The sequence below is a fragment of the Heterocephalus glaber genome, unplaced genomic scaffold, assembly GCF_053883595.1.
Source record: "Heterocephalus glaber isolate CG9 unplaced genomic scaffold, H.glaber_assembly_v1.0 deba00000347, whole genome shotgun sequence".
NCBI classification, from domain to species: Eukaryota; Metazoa; Chordata; class Mammalia; order Rodentia; family Bathyergidae; genus Heterocephalus; species Heterocephalus glaber.
The window spans coordinates 62,680,771-62,703,753 of NW_028258143.1; the positions used below are offsets into that span (position 1 = coordinate 62,680,771).

At 36.9% G+C, this 22,983-nt stretch overlaps 1 protein-coding gene across 3 annotated transcripts in view; it reads left to right on the forward strand.

Annotated features, from left to right (window-relative positions):
- Positions 1-22,983, forward strand: part of LOC110346362 (uncharacterized) — a 316,545-nt gene that overhangs the window by 267,158 nt on the left and 26,404 nt on the right. For 2 of the 3 annotated variants that reach the window (XM_087201353.1, XM_087201376.1), the window contains one exon: positions 16,976-19,140. In XM_087201353.1, the coding sequence (XP_087057479.1) occupies positions 16,976-17,254 (279 nt within the window). In that variant the 3' untranslated portion in view covers positions 17,255-19,140. Of the gene's footprint in view, positions 1-16,975; positions 19,141-22,983 lie in introns of those variants that run through there. The other variant, XM_087201362.1, reaches the window with a different exon arrangement.

Genomic DNA, 22,983 nt, shown 5'->3' on the forward strand with positions numbered 1-22,983 from the left:
GTGTATAAATTCTTCAATATAACAACTTTACCCTTTGGGCTGGGGAGTTAGAAGGAATTGGGGAGGGAGGGATAGATAGGTAGAAGGCTAGGGAAAGGTTAGCAGTGAGGCCAGAGGACACAGGAAGATCACACAAACTCTAAGAAACTGTTGAAGACAAGAGGAAAAGCCAGAATCAGAGAACAAAGATGAGATCAGAACAACCTATCAACAATAGGGAGGGTAGAAATTGTAGTTACTTTCCTTTAAAACTAATGACAGTTGAGAGAAGGAGAAAGAGAAGAAAAGAAAAATAAAAAAGAAATCCAAATTAAGACCACAACAGGAACAAAATGGGAGATGAAGCACAATGTGGCACAGCAATAGAGCTAGTGAGAGAGAGAAAGAAAAGAGAAAAGATAAAAAAGATGAGAAAAATAAAAAATTGAAAAGGGTAGAAGAAAATAAAAATTAATAATTGAAAATAAGAGCAAAAAAATAATTTTGAAAAGAACAAATAAAAAATAAAAATGAAGGGCCTCCTTTGCATGTGTCTGCTGTCACAATAGACAGTATGAGCAGCAGTGTGCAGATATAAGTCAATGAGACTCAGCAAGCCAGTCACAGCCCCTTGAGATTCAGGCAGATTTCTGACTGCAAGTCTCAAGTTGAGCTCCCTGTCCTCCTGCAGGGTTAAGCTCTGCAAGGTTCTATTGCAGGTTCCAGCTGCCTTTTCCCTGAAGACAGTCCAGGTTCCAATGTGAGGTGATGATCCCTCCAACTTACCAAGTACGGTGGTCTGGTGTGCCCTTATTGCAGAGATTCTCCTCACTTTTCCAGTGGGCTTCAGTTCTCATTAAGGAGCCTGAGAGAGGCCCTCTTTCTGTTGTTCACTTCTGCTCTATCTTCTGGAGCTCAGGACAATGGCCTTTATGAGCCCCTGTGCCTCTGTAGTGTGGAACTGGTAGTGGCACAACCATGAGGCCAGAGAGGGTGGGGGCTTGCAGGCACCTGTGTGGCTAAGCTGGTCACTGGGTGGCAGGGTGATGTTGGGATGGAGTGGGGCTCCACGCACCCAAGGTCCTCACTGTCCGCTGGCTGGTCACTGGGGGGCAGGGCGAGGGTGGGATCTCTTATCCCTTCTTAAAAACAGTAATTTGTTGTTTCTATAGTTCAAAAAAAGAGGCAGCAAGAGTACAAGGAAGAAATGAAAAACACATATGAACCCACTTCCTAGAGAAGGCACTTCTGGGGACCACTGCATCTTATTTCACAGTGCCTGGACTATGAATCACTGCAGATGTTTCACCCTTATGAACTTAATTGGAGTCACACTACTTTCTCACCCCTAATATAAGGGATTTTAAATGCCTATAAAATCGTTTCTGTCTAAACTCCTGTCATTTGTGTTAGCCCTGCTCTGTTGCTGGTTCTTTTTGTGCCTAGACTCCTGACACCCTTAGGAATGGTTTTCTTTGACTTTTAGTCTAGTTTTCAACCCACTGCCCCTGAATCCTAGGACTGACATGGGCCCTAACTCACACCAGTGCCTGCTGGGCAGCTCTACTAGGTAGAGCATAATAAATACTGCCTCCCACCCTATTATCAAGTGCATTTGTTTAATTAGTGAAAATTGGGCTATTGTGTCAAGTAAGTGATAGCTGGTGAACCACATAAGGAGTTTCCGGAGTTCATTTATGTATAACTGTGTAATAAGGTCATATTCTTTTCTTACAAAATAATAATTTCCTAGTTACTATGGTAGAGTTTTAAAAATTGAAATTTAAATAACACTGGCTCCCAATGTTATGGTGACCCTAAATAATGTTTAATTAAGCCTACATTTTGAGTAAATTATTTCCAAACTGGTTTAAAAGTTAATGAGATAATAATCACCCAGGAGAGAGCAGCGTGGTATCAGCAGTAAAGAACAGCAGCCGCCTGGCTAGCTTGTATATTTTCCTCTTATTCCAGAGCTTGTGTGTGCTTAATTGACTTAAAACATTATAGTTCAAATGGACACATGGTCACTTAATATGCCTGTAATGTGAGTAGAGTTGAGTTGTGTCTGGAATGCTTTAAGCACAAACTTATGAACATAGTTGAAATAATGTGAGGAAAAAATGCTAATTTCTCATATTACACGGTCAGGCATGAATGTCAGTTTACTTACTCCAATAGGATGTCAGGAAACTGAGCAAGTTTATTTAAGCCATGTTAATAACATAATGTTTTAAAAGCCATATTGTTGATAGAGCTTTATTAACCAGTAAATGATTATTCAAGTACATCTAGAGAAAATGGCTTTGTTAATAATTATTTTCTATAATAATTATTTTATTATAGTTTATGATAATCAAAATAATAGAAGATGTAGGAAATACAGAAGACAAAAATCATCTGTGTTCACCATAACAAAGCAAAATACTATTAACATCTTTTTTTCTCCAAGTCCTTAAACTGGTTTCATATTAAACATATTGTTTTTGTAATCTGCTTTTTTCACTCAGTTAGAAAAGTGTTCTATGTAATAGTTTAAATTGATTTCATAATCCTTTAACTGGTCTCTGAGCTTGAATTCTGCATCCAAAGAACAAACCAAAAAGGAGGAGTTGATGACTTTAAGAATGTAATATTAGAAATTTTATACAACAATACCTTATATATCTGAAAGACAAACTGTGAAAAAAGGATTTGTAGAAAATATATCACATTCTAAATATATGAAAAGCTTTTTAGTAGCAGAAAAATTGTGAGATTCATAAGAAAACAATTCATAAAAAAGAATACAAAGTTACATAAGGAAAAAAATGTTAGACCATGTTCCTAATTTGTGAAATGAATATATATATTTGATTTTTTGTAACAAATTTATAAACAAAATCAAGTTACTACAATAATGACTGGGAAGTAAAGTGGAATAAGTTTTGTCAAAGAGTTGTACGTATTGAGAGTATTAAAAATGTACCATTTTGCCTCTAAATTAAACTTCAAAAAATTTGCCGTAGTGAAATAGAGATAGATACCCAGATATAACCTTCTTTCTCTCAGTACCTGCTTCTATCTGGTGTAAACAGCAATAGATTTTAACAAATGGTACAGAATTTGGTGACCATGTGCAAAAAATGAACCTCAATCCTAACTTCAATTTTTGTTAGTATACAAAAATTAACTTCAAAATAGATCATAAAGCCAGATTTAAGAACTAAAACTATAAAACTCTCAAAGAGAAGGTAGAAGAACTTGGTTTAAATAAAGGATTGCTTAAAAATGATGCATAAGCTACAAAAGAAAAATAAAATTAGAATTTAAAAAAAGTACTTGTGCAATTTGTATCATTATGAAAATGGAAAAGTACATCACACACTGGAAGAAGCTATTTGGAAAATATATGTCCAAGAAGGACTTTATCTAGACTATGTAGAGATTTCTTTTTTAAAGTAGGAAGATATTTATTGATAGGAAAGCTCCTGAGGGGCAGGAGGGGTTCTGAGTGGGTGGCCGGGGACCCCACTTTACAGAGGAGTTTCATAGCGTGAAACCCACGTGAGTACAACGTGAGCCACAGCCATGAACATCCAATAAGGTTGCAAGTACAGTCACCTAGTAATGGTGGTCCAGTTGGGAAGCAAGTCACGTAGCAAGCTTATAAGGATTTTCAGTAAGGGTGGGGGTCAAGGATATTTCCTGCAGAGTCTGGGTTAAGACCTTCACTCCCTACCCAGGTGATTGATACCTATTTAGAATATCAATCACTGCTATTTATCCCCAGGGGAAGCACAGGGATGTGTAGTTTCTTTTCTTTTACAATTCTGGCCTCCAGTGAATGTGCCTTGGGCCACAATTGTCCTTAGTGCAGAAGGTCCAGCCCTGTATAACCAGCTGTAATATTTATAATGAACTTAGGTATCTACAATACCAAGAGCCCCCAATAACGTTTCGGCAAATTCCCTTGATTTAGGTTGGTCTGTCCCTTCTGTGTGTACAGCCAGGACGTCTAATTGATGTGGTACTGTGGTTTGTTTTACCTTTGTCCTGGCCTTCTCGAGGACTTAGCCCTATCTGACTGCTTTTAATATTTCTACTTAGCTCATTTATCTATAATATAAAATATATAGAGAATTTTTGCAAGTTAATAGAAAGATTAATAAAAAATAGACAAAAATTTTGAACGGATATTTTACCAGATATAGATAGTGTTTTGGTTAGGGATCTTTAGAGAATCTATCTATCAATCAATCTATCTATCTATCTATCTATCTATCTATCTATCTGTAAAATTATGCTAGGAGACATATTAGATAGGCTTACAGGATAGTCCACAATGACCAACTGCACAATACAGAACCAGAGAACCCAGTAGTTGGTCAGTCCAAGAAAGTGGAAGCTGCAGAATAAAATGGTCCAAGAATGGACCAAGAATAAAATGGACCAAGCACCAATTCAAGAATGAAGGCCTGGAGAGTAGCTGGTATGAATCCACACTGCAAGACTGAAGAAGCTGGAGTTTGATGTCCACAGATCATCCATGGCAGTAGCAAAAAGGCTTGGGCAGAATGGTGCTTTTCAAAGGAAGGTCAACTTCCTCCTTCCTTTCCTTTCATTCCATCAAGGCTAGAAGCCTACTAGATGGAGCCACTCATAATCAGAGTGGGTCGTCTCTCAGTTTACTGGGTTCCATCTCTGGGGACAACCCACAGACACATCCAAAAGAGTGCTTTAGTAATCTGCTAAGTGTCTCTTTATTCAGTGAAGTTGAGAAACATAATTAATGGTCACAAACAGCAAATAATACATAAAAAAGTGATCACATACCACCACCAATTAACAACTTAGAATGATTAAAACTATGAAGACTGACCATGTCTCACCTGATGAAATACGGTATAAACCTTTTGAAAAATAGACTTGTAGTTTATTTTCTTATAAAGATACACAACATAAATTTTACAGTAGTATTGCTGAATATGTGTAATCTATTGCAATCATGGAAACACTGGACCAAACCAAATTGAAGGAAATTCTATGGATCAGAGCCAGGCATGGTGGCACATGGCTGTAACACCAGTACTCTGGGTGTCTGAGGCAGGAGGATCACAAGGTTGAGCCCAGCTTGGGAAAGTTGGTGATTTAGTGAGACCCTGCTTCCAAACAAAGAAAAAAGAGAAAGGACAGAGTAGGGAATGTAGCTCATTGTGTAGGCTCTAGGTTCAATGCTTAGTATTGTATGCAAAGCAAAACAAAAGCACAACTTACTATCAATACTTTTTCACAGTGTCAGAGTCTTGAAAGTAAGGTAAGACAAACAACCTGTTTGATATGGGAGAATTTTTTTTTGTATTAAATTCTTTTATTGGTACATTGTAGGTTTACAACACAATTACATGTCTCATTGGGAATTGTACCTTTACATAATGCATCTTGGTTCTTATTTTTTCCCCATTCCTAGCCCTCCCTTCACCCCCTCCACCCTTCCCTATTTACAAAGACTTTATTTCCATTATTTCCATTTCTCAGCATTTTTCCTTTCCCTTCTTTCCTTTCCCCTGCCCCTCCCACTACCCCTATCCCTTTGGACCTTTTCTTCCTATTTTACATTATCGATTATTCATTCGAATCATTGGTCCATTTTAGGTATACAATATAATGACATTCATCATTGGAAATTTGCACCTTTACATAGTCTCTCTTGGTTCTTATTTTTCACCCTTGCCCAGCCCTCCCTTCAACCCCTCCATTCCTCCCTATTTACAAATACTTTGTTCCTATTTTTCCATTTTCTCATATTAATCCCATTCCTTTCTATCTTTTCCCCTAGCCCTCCCACTTCCTTCCCCTTTGCCCCTTTTCCTCCTATTTCACATTACCTATTATACATTTAGTCCTTATTTACACTTTCAGTTTCTCACACCAGAGAAATTATTCAGTATTTACACATATGTGTCCTATTTATTTCACTTAAGAGTATCACCTCAATGTGCATCCACTTAGCTATAAATGTCTCTAATTTCTCATTTTTTATGGCTGAGTAGTACTCCATTTTATAAAAAACCCACATTTTGTTTATCCAGTCTCCAGTTGATGGGCATTTGGGCTGTTTCCAAGTTTTAGCTATTACAAACTGTGCTGCTATGAACATGAGTGCACATATATCACTGTGGTATGATTCTTTTAATTCTTTGGGGAAGATACCCAGTAGTGGAATAGCAGGGTCAAATGGGATTTCCAGTCCTAGTTCTTTGAGGTATCTCCATACTGATTTCCACAGTGCTTGCACCAGTCTTCACTCCCACCAGCGGTGGAGCGGTGTTTCTCTTTCCCCACAGCCCCACCAGCATTTGTTATTGGTTGATTTCATGATAGCAGCCATTCTTTCTGGAGTGAGGTGGAATCTTAGCGCTGTTTTCATTTGCATCTCTCGAATGACCAGTGATGTTGAACATTTTTTCATGTATTTATTTGCTATTTCTACTTCTTTGTCTGAGAAATATCTGTTCATTTCAGATGCCCATTTTTGGATTGGGTCTTTAAATTTGGGAGGTCTGATATTTTTAAGTTCTTTATAGATTTGAGATAGTAGACCTTTGTCTGAGGAAGAGCAGGTGAAGATTTTTTCCCACATTGTGTGTTGTCTCTTCACACTGCTGGTGGTTTCTCTTGCTGTGCAGAAGCCTTTTAATAAGAAGAGATCCCATCTGTTGATTGTGCTAGTTCACGGGCAACTGAGATTTTGTTCATAAAATCTTTTCCTACACCGATGTCTTCAAGGGTTCTACCTAACCTCTGTTCCAACTGGTTCAGAGTTTCTATTTTAATATTTAGATCTTTAATCCATTTTGATTTTAGTTTAGTGTATGGTGAGAGATACAGGTCTAGTTTTAATCTTTGGCAAGTTGAAGCCCAATTTTTCCAGCACCATTTATTAAAGAGGCCATCTTTCCTCCAGTGAGGGTGTTTGGCTCCTTTATTGAAGATGGGATGGCTGAGTGTGTCTGGCATTGTTTCTGCATCTTCTAATCTGTTCCACTGGTCCTCAAGTCTGTTTCTTTGTCAGTACCATGCTGTTTTTATCACAGTAGCTTTGTAGTATAGTTGCAGGTTGGGGATTGTAATACCCCCTGCCATGTCTCTGTTACCTAGAATTGCTTTTGCTATTCTGGGTCTCTTCTTGTTCCAAATGAATTTTTGAATTGTTTTCTCGAGGTCTATGAAGTATGCTGCTGGGATCTCAATTGGAATTGCATTAAATCTATAGAGCAGTTTTGGAAGTATGGCCATTTTCACTATATTGATCCTTCCTAACCAGGAGCAGGGGATGTCTGTCCATTTTCTGATATCATCTTCAATCTCTCTTTTCAGAGTGCCATAGTTTTCAGAGAAGAGGTCTTTGATTTCTTTTGTTAGGATGATTCCTAGGTATTTCAGTTTTTTGGATGCTATTATGAAAGGAATTATTTGCCCTATTTCTCTCTCAGTGAGTCTGTCATTGGTGTAGAGGAAAGCTATTGATTTTTGTGTGTTGACCTTGTAACCAGCTACTTGACTGAATTTGGTTATTAAGTCTAGAAGACTTTTGGTGGAGTTCTTGGGGTCTTCTATATAGAGTATCATGTCATCTGCAAATAATGACAATTTGACTTCTTTATTTCCTATCTTTATTCCTTTTATTTCTTTCTCTTGTCTAATTGCTGTGGCTAATGTTTCCAGAACTATATTGAACAAGAGTGGTGATAGTGGACATCCTTGTCTTGTTCCTGATTTTAGTGTGAAGGATTTCAGTTTTTGACCATTTAGTATGATATTGGCTGTTGGTTTTGCATAGATGGCTTTTATCAGTTTGAGGTAGAGACCATCTATTCCAATTTTTTTTGCAGGGTTTTTATCATAAATGTATGTTGGATTTTGTCAAATGCTTTTTCTGTGTCTATGGAGATAATCATATGGTTTTTGTCCTTGGCTCTATTGATATAGTGTATTACATTGATTGATTTTCATATATTGAACCATCCCTGCATCCCTGGGATGAATCCCACTTGCTCAGGGTGTATGACCTTCTTGGTGATCTTCTGCATTCTGTTTGCCATTATCTTATTAAGGATTTTTGCATCTATGTTCATTAGTGAGATTGGCCTATAGTTCTCTTTTTCAGTTGGGTCTTTCTCTGCTTTGGGGATCAAGGTGATGGTTGCTTCCAGGAACGAATTTGGGAGTATAGCTTCCCTTTCAATTTCATTGAAGAGCTTAAGCAATAGTGGCAGCAGTTCCTCTCTAAATGTCTTGTAGAATTCAGCAGTGAAGCCATCAGGACCCAGGCTTTTCTTAGTTGATAAGTTTTTAATTACATTTTCAATTTCATTGGTTGATATTGGGTTGTTCAAAAATTTTAGGTCTTCTTCTTCGTTCAACTTTGGTAATTCATATGTATCCAGGAATCTGTCCATTTCTTCTGTGTTGTCCATCTTATTGGCATATACGTTCTGGAAGTAGGTATTGATGATCCTCTGGATTTCTCCTGGGTCTGTTGTAATTTCACCCTTTTCATTCCTAATTGCATAGATTTGGGCCTTTTCTTTCCTTTTTCTGACAAGGTTGGCTAAAGGTTTGTCAATTTTGTTGATTCTTTCGAAGAACCAACTCCTGGCTTCATTGATTTTTTGTATCATTCTCTTAGTCTCCATTGCATTGATTTCTCCTCTGATCTTTATAATTTCCTCCCTTGTATGAGCTTTGGGGTTGTTCTGCTCTTCTTTTTCTAGAAGCTTGAGGTGCAACATCAGGTTGTTTAATTGAGCTCATTCTGTTTTCCTAATATGTGTATTCACTGCAATGAATTTCCCTCGTAAGACTACTTTCATTGTGTCCCATAGATTCTGATATGTTATATTGTCATTGTCATTTAATTGAAGGAACTATTTGATTTCTTCTTTAATTTCCTCTGTGATCCATTGGTTATTCAGAAGTGTGTTGTTCAATTTCCACCTGTTTATGAAATTTTTTGAGTTCCTTTTGCTATGGTTCTCCATATGCAATTTCATCGCACTATGGTCTGATAATATACAGGGGATAACTTCAATACCTTTGCACTTACTTAAACATGTTCTATGTGTGAGTATGTGGTCTATTTTGGAGAATGACCCATATGCAGCTGAGAAGAATGTGTATTCTGATTTTGTGGGGTGGAAGACTCTGTAAACATCTGTTAAGTTCATTTGTTCAAGAGTTTGATTGAGTTCTAGTATTTCAGTACTTATTTTTAGTCGAGTTGATCTATCTATTTGTGACAGTCAGGTGTTGAGGTCTCCTACTACAATTGTATTAGTGTATATATGACTTTTCATGTCCGTTAGTTTTATATAGTTGGGTGCACTAGTGTTTGGTGCATAGATATTTATGATTGTCATCTCTTCCTCTTGGATTCTTCCCTTTACAGGGATATAGTGTCCTTCTTCATCTCTCTTAATTAGTGTTGGTTTGAAATCTACTTGATCTGCCAAGAAGATAGCTGCTCCTGCTTTTTTTGGGGTTCCTGTCACATGGAGTATTGTTTTCCACCCTTTCACTTTCAGTCTATGAGTTTCCTTTTGAATGAAGTGTGTTTCTTGTATGCAGCATATTGTTGGATTTTGCTTCTTGACCCATTCTGCCAATCTATTTCTTTTGATTGGTGAATTGAGACCATTAACGTTGATGGTTATAACTGAAATGTATTGACTTGTCATTGCCCTGACTTTTTCTTTTTGTTGGGTTCTCCCCGTTTACATTTAATTTCTTGTCATGCCAGATGGGTTCATTCTGCTTTGCTTCCTGGGGTTATGAGCCTCAATGTCTGTTCCTAGGCTATTGTGTAAAATTCTTTGGAGTGCTAGTTTGGTATTCACGAAGTTCCTCAGGTGCTCTTTGTCATGAAAGTATCTTATTTCTCCATCAATTTTGAAAGATAGTTTTGCAGGGTACATCAATCTGGGTTGGAGGCTATTTTCTTTTAGGGCTTGGAATATGTCACTCCAAGCTCTTCTTGCCTTGGTGGTTTGTGTTGAGAAGTGTGCTATGATTCTGATGGTCTTTCCTTTGTATGTGATTTGTTTCTTTTCTCTGACTGCTTGTAGAACTTTGTTCTTCTGTTGTGTTTCTGGAATCCTAACAATTATATGCCTATGTGTAGACTTTTTTTGATCAAGGCTATTTGGAGTCCTATATGCCTCACTTATCTGTATGTCAAGCTCTTTTCCCCTGCTTGGGAAGTTTTCTGCCATTATTTCTGTGAAGAGATTTTTTATGTGATCTGCACTCTCTCCTGTTTCTTCTTTGACTCCAATCAGTCTTATGTTATTCTTCTTTGCATCATCTAGCAGCTGCTGGATTGATTTCTCATGCTCCCTTATAATTCTGAAGCAATTTTTCTTTTCCTGGTCACTAACTGTAATCTTATCTTCTATATCTGAAATCCTGTCCTCACATTGGCTCATTCTGCTGTGTAGTCTGTCAGTGAAGTTTTTTATATTTTGTAAATCTGTTTGCCTCTGTTTTATGGATTCCATTTGTTTCTTATGTTGGGATTCCATCATGTTCCTCAGCTCCTCTATAGATGTATTAATCATGTCTTGCACTAGGGACACAATTTCTCCTGTTATCTGAAAAATTATTTCTGGTTTCATTTTTTCTAGATCTCCTTTTGTTGCCAGTTCAGTGGGTCCAGATGGTTGAGTATCAGAGTATTCCATCTCATTTCCCTTTGGGGTTGGTGTAGGTGATCTGGAAGTCTGGTTTTGAGACTTATTTATGTATTTTCTCATTTCGACTGGGGTGGGGGGGCTGTTAGCACCTGCACACATTACCTCCTGTGAGGTGGGTGAGGTGGGACAGGGGCCGGGATCACCAGTAGGGATGGTGACCCAAAAGCCCTTTCCTGTGGACTGGGAGCAGCGGGAGGGATGGTGGCTGGGAAGCCCCTTCCTCTGGACCAGGAGCAGTGGGATGGTGGCTCAGAAGCCCTTCCCTCTGGGCCGGGAGCGGTGGGAGGGATTGTGGCCTGGAAGCCCCTTCCTCTGGGCCAGGAGCAGTGGGACAGAAGTTGGCCCAAAAATCCTTTCCTCTGGGCTGGGAGCAGTGGGAGGGATGGTGACTAGGAAGCCCCTACCTCTGGGCCAGGAAGAGCGGGACTCAGTACCTTGGTCTGGTGGTCTGGTGTCCTCTGTGTCTTTGTAGTGTGGAACCAGGTGGCTGCCTGTCTGCAGCGGGGTGATTCGGTGTCTTCTGCTTGGTTCAGGACCTCTGTAGGGCATGCACAGACCTTCTTGTGTGCAGCGGGCTGATTTGATGTATTCTGCATGACTGGGGACCTCGGTAGGGCGTGGGCAGAACTGCCTGTCTGCAGCGGGCTGATTCGGCGTGTTCTGTGCGACTCAGGACCTCGGTCGGTCATGGGCAGACCTGCCTGTCTGCAGAGGCGTGATTCAGCGTCTTCTGTGTGACTCAGGACCTCGGTAGGGCATGCACAGACATGCCTCTCTGCAGTGGGCTGATTCAGCATGTTCCGTGGGACTCAGGACCTCAGCAGGGTATACTCAGACTTGCCCACCCACAGCGGGCTCTCATATGAGAGAATTCTAAGGAGAAAGTGACAACTAAATACAATATAGGATTCTTGATAAAGGTTTGGAGGAATAAAGGCTATTACTGAAAAGCGGTAAAATAAAATGAGGTCTTATTTTTATTAGTTTCCTGCTTTTGATAATTGCACTAAGGTTATACAAGATATTTTAATATTAGAGAAACTGGGTGAGAGATATAAAGAAACTCTGCTTTTCTACCAACTTTTCTCTAAGTGCAAAGTTAGTTCAAAATAAAAATTTAGAAAATGTTATAATAGAAAGCTAAACACAATCCTGTTTGTTAGTTCTTGATATTATTTTGGAGGACATAACAGACACCCTTGTGCGATTCCTGATTTTAGAGGGAATATTTTCAAGGTTTTTTCCTCATTCAGCAGGATGCTCTTTGTGAATTTTCCATAAATGACTTGATCCATTTGAGGTAAGATCCTTATATACTTAATGTCATCAGGGTTTTATCATGAAGGATGTTACATTTTGATAAAGGCTTTTTCTACATCTGTGGAGATTGTCATGTAATTTTATTAATTGATTCTATTTCTGTGATTTATTTATTTACATCTGTTGAACCATCCTTGCATCACTGGGATGGAACAAACTTAGTAGTGGTGTATGAGGTTTTTAATGTATTGTTGAATTCTTTTATTTAAATAAATTTTATTAGTACATATTTGCAGTACATAATGATTACATTCATTGTAGGGAATTGGTACATACCCCATCTCAATTCTCTTTTCCTCCACACCCTTTTACTTTGTCAGCATCAGATTCATTTAGGTATCTTATTAGTCATTATAAAGCTAATTATCATATATACAAATTAACAACCAGACTAATTGGCCAAAAATATAAAACATATAAGACAGTTATACTAAATTGAGGTACTCTTAGATACATTGTCCATGCTGGGTAACAATAACTGTTTTTCTCTCTTTTTCCTATTATATCTTTTATTTCATACTTTATTTATATATCAAGTTTTTCATACAAGAGAAACCATGTTATATTTATGCATGTGTGTCTGATTTACTTCACTTAACATTGTGGTCTCAAGGTCCATCCATTTTCCTACAAATGACTAGAGTTTATCCTTTATGTCAGAGTAGAACTACATTGTGTATAAATACCACATTTTCTTTATCAAGCCATCTATTGTTGGATATATAGGCTGTTTCCAAGATTTAGCTAATATTAATTGTGCTGCTATAATTGTTGAATTCTGTTTACAATAATCTTATTCAGGTTTTGCCCTATGTTCATCAAGGATATTAGACTGTGGCTCCTTTTAGGTTGAGTTCCTAGGTTTGGTGTCAGGGTAATGAGGGTTTCATGGAATGAATTTGGAAGCATTCCTTCCCTTTCTATTACTTGGAACTGTTGCAGAAGCACTGACAATAGTTCTTCTCTCAAGGTCTGGTAAAATTCAGCTGTAGACCCATCAGGTCCTGGTTTTTCTTAGTTGATAGATATTTTATTACTTGCAACAATCTCATTACTTATTATCAACTTATTAGACTTTTTATTCCTTCTTGGTTCAATTTTGGTAGGTCACATGTGCCTAGGTATTTGTCAATTTTTTTGTATTCTCCAATTTATAGGAGTATACATTTTCAAAATTCTGATAACCCTCTAGATTTCAGTGGTGTCTGTTTTAACTTCAGTTATCTCTAATTTTATTAATTTTTACCTTCTCTTTCTTTTGTAAATTTGGCTAAGGATTGATCAATATTGTTAATCTTTGAATGAATCTGCCTTTTGATAAATTGATCCTTCTGTTGGTCTTTTAAAGTCTCAATTTCAGCAATTGCTGCTCTGTTCTTTATTACTTCTTTCCACTTGTTCTGGGTTTGGTTTGACCTTGTTTTTCTAGGGCTTTATGATGCACTGTTAGGTCATTCATTTGGGGCCATTCTGTTTTTGTTATATTGGAACTCATAACTCTATACTTCCCAGCCAGAAATTTAGCTAAATGGTTCTGCCACCTGCCTTGCAAGTGCAAAGACCCAAGTTCGATCCCTGGTAACCCCCCCACCCCCCAAAAAAAACAACCTCTAGACTTCCCTCTTAGAACAACTTTCACTGTGTCTCAGAGATTCTGCTATATTGTTTCCATTATTGCTTAACTATAGGCATTTAAAAATTTATTCCCTGATATTTTCTCTGACCTATTGAATCCACAAGAGTGTAATATATAATTTCCATATATTTGTGTAGTCTCTGTGTGTGTGTGTGCGTGTGTGTGTGTGTGTGTGTGTGTGTGTGTTTGGTGCTGATCTCTAGTTTCATTCTATTCTGATCTGATAGCATGCATAAATTATTTCAGTTATTTTGTATTTATTGAGACTTGCTTTATGACCTAAAATATGGTCTATTTTGGAAAAAGTTCTGTAGGCTGCTGAAAAGAATATGTATTCTGCTATTGTTGGAGGGAATACTCTGTAGAAGTCTACTAAATCCATTTGAACTATAGAATAGTTTAATTGTTATTTTCATTGACTTTTTGGTCAGACTGACCTATATGTGAGATTGGGGCATTGAATCCCGCCCCCATGATTGTTCTGGGGTTGATCTTTTCTGTGTCAAATAGTGTTTTATGAAAGTGGGTGAGCCAATGTTCACTGCACACATATTTACGTCTTCTGGTGAATTACTGTCATTATCAAGATATAGTGCCCTTCTTTGACTCTTCTGACCAATTTATTTACTCATTTATTTGGTACCAGGAATTGAACTCAGGGTCTCATGCTTGCCAGGCAGACACTGCATCCCTGAACTATATCCCGGGCCCTGACTAATTTAATTTAAATCTATTTTGTCAGATGTAGTTGGAGACTTGGAGAATTAAAGACATTTATATTAAGTGTATTTATTGAAAGTTATTAACTAATTCCTGTCATTTTGCTGTTTTCCTAGTGCTTGATTCATTTCTATTTCTGATTTGTTTATTACTCTCCCAATGAGATTTATTTCTTTCCTTTGTCTCATGGTTGTTATTGGTATCTTCACCTGTGGTAGGATTCACTTTGTATTTCTGCAATGATGTCATAGTAGTCATAGGTTTCTTTAATTTATGCTTACTAAGGAAGGTCTCTGATCTTGAAGGATAGCCTTACAGACTATAATAATCTGTGTTGGCAATTATTTTCTTTTAGGGCTTGAAATACATCATTCTAAGCTCTCCTGGCCTTTAAAGGTTTATCTTGTAAAATCTGTTACTCTGATGAATTTGTCTTTATAAGGTGATTTGGCACAGATATCTATGAGCTTTCAATATTCCTATTTGTTCTGGGTTTTTCACATTTGGACAATGATATCTTGTGGAGAAGGTCTCATTTTGGATATGTCTATCTGGGGTTCTAAATGTCTTAGTCTTTGTGTTTGCCTTAGTCTTTGTATTTGAGAAGTTTTCTGGAATACCTTTAATGAACTGATTTTCTATGATGTTAGCCTGTATTTTATAACCCTCTTGTAGGGCAATGAACCTTAAATTTTTCTTTTGGATTAATTCAAGATCTCTTGAACCATCCGTTTGTGGTTTCCTTTTTTTTTTTTTCTTTGATTCTGTCTCAATGCTCCAGTCCACCCTTCTTGTCTTCAAGTCTTGCTATGCTTTCTTCTGATTCTACTTCCCTACTGCTGAGACTTTTAATTGAATTTATTTGACTTCTTGAGGTTTCTAGTTCCCAGATTTTTGCTCATTTCTTCTTTCTTCAGAACTTCTATCTCTTTACTGAAGTGGTCTTTTATAATTCTTATTTTCTTAGTAATTGATTCTTTCATCTGATATTTGTATCTTTTAAAATCTCATGGGTCATTTTAACCATCACTTTTTACAATTAATTGTAGGGAATTTTATTCACTTCAGTATGTGTGGGATTAGTTTTTTGGGACTTAATGAATTTTTGTAGGCTTCTTTTGCTTTGTTTTCACACAATTCTTATGTGTTTTTTTTTTCTTTTTTGGTACCAGGGATTGAACTTGGGACCTTGTGCTTACGAGGCAGATGGCAGAACCACTGAGCTAAATCCTCAGCCTTACAATTCTTTTGTTTTTGGTACCGGGGATTGAACTCTGGTCCTTGCACTTGGGCAGCAGGCAGTGAAACCACTGAGCTAAATCCCTGGCCCCAGTCTTACAATTCTTATGTTTTTGTGTTGAACTTTCCTGATTAGTTGAAATGTGTATCTTTGCTACTACAGTGTGGAAATCTTTTAGCAAGTGGCTTTTTCTGTGCCCTTTTTCTGTGCCCTAGGCTATGGTTGTGTCACAGTGTGCAATAACCCACTCAAACTAGTTAAAGAGTATACTCAGTTTGGCTCCTGGCACTACTTTTCAAAGAGAGAATAACTACCCGTAATATCAACATCTAAAAACCAACTCTATGTCAACATGCAATTTAAAGCTTGTTTAAAGAGAGTGATAATGTAGGATTGGCTAGTGAAAAAAAGACAAGAGGAGGAAGGAGGAAAGTGGAAAGAGAAAATAGGTGTTAATGATAGTATTTACCAGGAAAGAAGGGGGAAGGAAAGAGAAGTTTGAGTGGGTATGTGAGGGGAAATAAAGAGGAATTAGGAAAGGAATTTAAATGGAAAGTGAGAGAATATGTGGAAAGGTTGAATCCATTTAATAAACAAGAAGCAACACAAAGCTAACAAATCCTATGAATTAAGCCTTGGTTTGAGAGAGCATTGCAAAACTAGGTAAAAACACTAAAAACAAAAACAACAATTAATACTCATGCACACCCATTGCTCAGCCCCATACACAGAGAAAGAAAATAGCTTTTTTTTTTTTTGGTACTGGGGATAGAACTCGGGGCCTTGCGCTTGTGAGGCAGGCACCTGAACCACTGAGCTAAAGCCCCGGCCCCAAGAAAATAGTTTTTAATGGTAATATTTACATACAAGAAAAGAAGGGGGGCAGTAGGAGGAGATTTGAAAGGGTAGGAGAGAGTATGAGAAGGTATGAGAGGGGAAAGAAGGAAAGAAGAGTGAAGAAGAGAATGTAAGTAGAGAGTTAGAGAGATACAGGGCGACTGAATCTAATTAAGGAACTGACAGAAACACAAATTTAGCAAACCATATAAAATAATTCTTAGTGTGTCAGAACATGACCATAGAGGATAAGATAGTCTAGAAGGAAAAGTAATAAGTAGTGTTCATAATCACTTATATACACATATACACTCCCTAGGTGTTCATGTGCATGTGCGCGTGCACACACACACACACACACACACACACACACACACACACACACACACAGGCCCAATAACCCAATATTCTTCCTTTTGGTGGTATTCATATTAGAGAAAATTACTGGATGCTGCCTGATAAAGGAAGGGGAAAGAAAAAAATTTTAGATTTATTTATTTATTTCTACAGCTGTCTTTTCCTGCCTGGGTCCAAGTAGGAGCAGCTGTCTGTAGCAGGCAGGAGTCCGAGTTGCCCCCTCTGAGGCTTTGGGTGAGTACTGGGCACATCGACCAGTTGTGGGACAACACATTTCCCTCCAACTTGATTAATCTCCATTTCTGTGAATGTCGGGCCACAAAACCCTGGCTGTCCACGGAATGTCACCCATATAATCCATTGCATACATTTCCAGACCATGGTATCAGAGGCATGGCTGCCTGTGCCTGTGGGCTGCCTTGTTTACTCTGAACACCACTGTGCAAGAAGAGCGGCATGGGTGTTTGTATAGGAGCCACCAGATGCCTGGCCTTCTGCTAGTGGGAACCCCAGACTCAGACCCCCTTTCACTGAAAACTCCACCTGGCTGCACTCCTTACCTCCACAATATTCAAATTGCCACTGTTTCCCACCCTCTCTTAGCTCCATTGAGCCTCTGGAGCTCAGAGTTGGTTCTCCCACACTATCACACACACACATACTGTAGGAGTAGCAGGTAGGACTATGTCTGGACAAACATAAAATGTATGCGTGTCTTTCCCTACTAGTGTTTTTTCCTGACATTATATGAATTATATTTTGTGTAAATTGTATCAGGATCAGGTATTTGGATCGGAAAACTTGGTTCTAGCATTAGATGTTCAGTTTTACATCTATATTTACAAATTGGAAATGATATTTTCTTTGAATATTAGGTAAGAGAAGGGTGTAAATTGCCTACCAGAGTGCTGATTGTATACCAGACACTTAGCGTATTTCTCCTGCCCATGCCTCTATCATCTGTCTTCCACACATTTCCAGGATGATCAATATTGGAATATGGATATTTGAACTCTGTGAATCTTTCCTATCAGTGGCATTAGCTTTTCTTTTGAAAACACCCCTTCCCTTCTTTTGATTACTTTTGGCTAAATTTTATAAACCCCCATCACTGCAGAAAATTTTACTTACCTATACCTTTTATTTCATACAAAATTGCATAAGGGGAACAATTAAAGTGATTGTATTTTGTGAAAAGATTTATGAAAACTTTGGAAAGTACCAGGGGTACAAATGACTAAAGACAAACAAATTTCCTGGAGAATCATTTAGTGATGACTGGAGGTTATTATTAGAGATCAAAAACATATTATCATCATTTTCTTGTGCCAATGTGTCAACTTATTTAATTATGATACCACCGTACATTCTGCATCATTATACTGTATAGTAACATCAGCTGTGTACTTGTCCAGGTGTGTAAAACCAATGCTATGGTGAGCGATTATAAACAGCAATATTGGTTGATCAATGCATCATGTACAGTATATTAATGAACACATTTTCTCCCAGTTGCTTGGCCCAGGTTCCAAACAATCTTCTTTGATGTCACCTAAAGCCAGGCCCCTCTTAATTTACATAATAACAGAAACAATGCTTCAAAGAGCTCATCACCCTTATTTGTGCTCTCATCTTCATTCCATATAGGCTTGTGGTTTCCCTCAAGTGACATGTGTAAATAAAGCTACTTATTTTCTATATATATCATCATGAAATTATTAACCTTTGGAATTTTCACAATTTTATCTCTACTGCTTTAGAACTCTACCTGGGACACTCTGAGAGAAATTTTTATAACTCCTTTTCTTATGTATAAAAACCATAATTAATAAGGTAGTAGGGTCATACTGGCAGAGGAATTGAACTTCTGCAAAATCATACCATACCCCTTAATGATACGAAGTTTATTTTAAGAATAAAACTGATTGATCTCTTTATTTTAGCTCTTCTATTTAATTACTGATATTAGTAGGTAAATTTCTTTAGAGATTAATAAAGTTCTTTTTCTAAATTCACAAGAAGTACCACATATGTAGGGTGAAATAGAATAGACAAAGTTATGCTGTTGCCTGGATGCAGGAGAGTTGTATATGACTGGCCAGTGTGCGACTCTTTCCCATATAATAACCCCTAAGGCCTGATTCAGATTAGGCCTGAACACAAAATTTATTATTTGGTATAAACAGATTAAACTGTGAGTTCTAGTTATCCATATTTCACATATGTATATTTGCACATAAATGTATTTACATACATGTTACAAAATTGAGATAATATATTTTGCATCTTAGATTTTTTCGTTTTCTTTTATTCTATGAGTATGGTGTATATTAAATAGTTCTTTAAAAATGCAAATGATTGTATAATTGACATATTGTAATTATCAAATATTTAGGTTTGAATTTCTTATTTCATTTATGCTTATTCTTAAATTAATTTATGATATCAATTTATATGATAAAAGATGTGAATATTTAAAAATCTTCATATGTAATTTTCAATAAGGTTTATTAGATTTGCCATGGAATAAAGATTACTGAATGATGCCAATTTTATTTCATTAAGATCTAAAATTTTATTTCATAACTCATTTGATCAAATCTCATCCTTTAATTCAGGAGGAAATGGATATTTAAGGAACTTCAAAATATTTCTGTTGAATTGTAGTTTCACTATTGGAAAGAAAAATACTTCCTATTATTGAATAATATCACATCACTTAAATTTATGTGTGTAGAAAATGAACGAATCTAGAGTAATCACAAAGTACCCTGATGGTCAGTGAGTTTATAAAAATGCTACATCTAATTTACAAATTCCTGTATATGAGACAATAATGTGCTTTTTAAATTAGGAGACGCTCTTGTGAATCATGCATTAAATAAATGGGCAGCTGTTCCTCAATTCAAATTTTAAAATTAATTATGAAAAATAAATTGTGAATAATGAATTTTGCTAAATCTTATAGTTATAAGAATTATTTCTCACTACAGGAAAAAACTGATATATGATGGCTTGAACTGATACACAAAAATTTTGACCTTGAGAATAATTCAATGTTAGAGTACATTAGGTAAGAAGTTCTGAATGAATCCAGCAAACCTTGTTCATCACAGACTCTAAAAAACTACTTGCTTTCATCAAAATATGGAACTTGATTTCAATAGTTTTTGAAAGTTAAAGTTTTCTGTTATTTTAAAATTATGGAATCAATATTCTAACAACATTCAAATACGTTTTCACAAATGATGGTATGTGTGGAATAGAAGCTAGAATGGAGAGAGGACCAGTATTAAAAATAATAACAGCACTAAGCTAGTATTTAGACCTTGTTTTCTAGAGAAGCCATTTGTATCTCACTGATATTGTTAACATAGAGAATCATTTTTCCAAGGAGTAGAAGAAAGTAAATGCCTTGAGTCACAATGGCTGGTTTGAGATTTAGAGTTGATTGTTTTCTCTTAGAAAACATATCATTCTTTACTGAAAAATCAGTTATATTTCAAGAATTTGGAAAGGTAAATGTTAAAATACTAAGATACAGCTTTGAGTTACTTTGAGCCAAGAACAAGTTTTTGAAGCAACCACATTTCTTTTTAGGTTATGCCAGGAACTTCAGGGTTTACTTAGACAAGATTAGGGAGAGGCATATATATGGCAATTTATTGATTTGAAAAGGCGCAAAGCTGTTCCTGGGTCAAGATCAACTGCTTGAGTGGTAGTAGGATTTCTTCCAAATCATGTAGCCTTAGCATAAGACCTTCACTGCCTCCCCAAAATATACCATGTGGTGTTCAGACTCTATAGGATCTCATGTAGCCTTTGCACTTGCCCTCTAAGGACTCTGCATATGAGATCTAATATCTACCACAAAAGGAAACCATACCCTCCAACTTCTTTCTTGCATTCACAGGGATTCTAACCATATTTCTCATGTCTTACCACCGACCCCCAATCTTTCTGCCTCAACCTGAAATGTTCTGCATACTTCTGCCTCAAGTCTAATTTTTCAGTAACCAATTAATTCACCTTTGAGAATGATTAATTAGGTATTCTTATCAAATCTCTTTTTTTAATCAGGGAGAAGGGGAATAGACTCAACCAGTGATAATGTTTATTACCAAGCAAAGCATAGTTAATTTCTGAATCAGAATATTGTACTACATAAAATTTTCCACAAACTACTTTGCTAGTCAGGATACATCTACACAGGTATTTAGTTGAATACGATGAATAAGAGTCAAAGAAAATAAAGGTAGAGATCAATTAGGAATGGATGTCTTATCCTATAAAACTTACCTGTAATTCTTACAGGTATGGTGAATGAAGGATGCAGAGAATAATGAGAATAATGAGAAATTAAGTTCATAGTTACTCTTGCAATGCCATTAATATATAAACAATGAATAATTCAGTGTATTAAAAATAAAATCATACCATAAGATGAAAATATGGTTTAAACATTTCAGTATTATTTTTAGTATGTTTTCATGTAGGGAGTTTCTGGAAGAATTATGTGATACTTTTGAGAAATCATGTAACTCAAAATTCACATATTAATAACATAACAAGGTGGGCAGATACACAGGTAGGTCACTCTAATAAATTCTGAATAAATTTCAGTAACATGAAAGTTATATAGAGTCCTGTCAGAGGTTAGCAAATGTAGAAAAATGGTGTTACTGACAGCAAGATACATGGTATATAAAATATACTCCCCATAAATGCTTCTTGTATGTATAACTGTCATTTTACTTCTTTTTACTGAATTTGGTGATTTTATTGTCCACTAGATATAAAATTATTTTGAGTTCTGGTAGCATGTAGAATACTGTATTAGACATTTTTATGAATATAGAGATGAATAATAGACACATATTGCAGCCAGTGACCCAGTGTAATGACAGAAACTTCTAAGGAAGTAAGATAGTTAACACAAAGAGGTCCTGTAATCAATGTAAAATAAGATTTTAAGGGCTGGGGATTTAGCTCAGTGGTTTGGCCACCTGCTGCACAAGCACAAGGACCCGAGTTCCATCCCGGGTACCCAAAAGAAAAAAAAGATTTTAAAATGTAAAATGTAAAGAAAGACTTGTGATTTGAGTAAGGGATTAACCTACGTATGCAACTTGTTAACTACTGTTGTGTTGCTTAAGCAAACGGGAGATGGCATATGGAGTGACAGTGCACTGATGTATACTTGGTCAGTTAATACAATAACATCTCATTATTAGCCAATGTTAAGTAGTGGTAAAGGCCCTCATTGAGTTATAATTGAGAGTTTGACATGCTTAGCATGGCTGACAAGGTGCTAGACCCATGAATTCTGCATGTCTCTGGTAGGAATAGATTGTTTTTGCACGGAAGACTTTTTAGGAAAATGTTTATATCCAAGTGCCCCCAGAAAAGGTAAGAGCCTGATGGAAAAGAGCAACAAAGAAGGATAGCTCCTTCCTCAGATCAGATTTCCAAGCCCCACCTCTCTGGCATAGGCTGCCAAGACAGTTTTCATGAGGCAATTTAGTAGAATATTAGAGGTCTGTTATAGGCAGGGATAATAATTCATCACACACACACACACACACACACACACACACACACACTCAGGTATCTGCTTCTTTTTGGAAAGAAATTGTAAAGATCTGAGAATGTAAAGGTGTGAGGACTTCAAAAGTAGTATATAGAGGAACAGTGGCATTAACAAGGACAGTGAAATGTAATGGAACAGGCAGAAGCCCATTGGACCTGGTATTTAGTCTTTCCTGGGAAGTTTGCAAGTGAAAGAGGAAGTGACAGTGTACATCTGCAAACATCCTCTGGGGGCCCCCAGAATATAGGAGAAAGTGGTTGTCTGGAAGCCTATGTCAGACATAGACAGCAAATTAGGGAATTTTGTCTCATTAATAAACAAGGACTCAGAAATACCAAAATTTAGGGCTACTGTATTTTTTATTGGAGAAGAAGAGTATAGTTACCTCATGCTCATTGTAAACCTATTTATTTAGTTTATAACACCCGCACTGATGTAAATTTCGGGTCCTCTTTTCATAATTATTTTAAGTATGTATTCAGCAGAGAGAGGGTCTTGTCTTCTATTTTTGACCCTTGGGTGTCAAACAGCTTCTTGGGAAATGTGGACATCTTTTGGGTGAATATAAAAT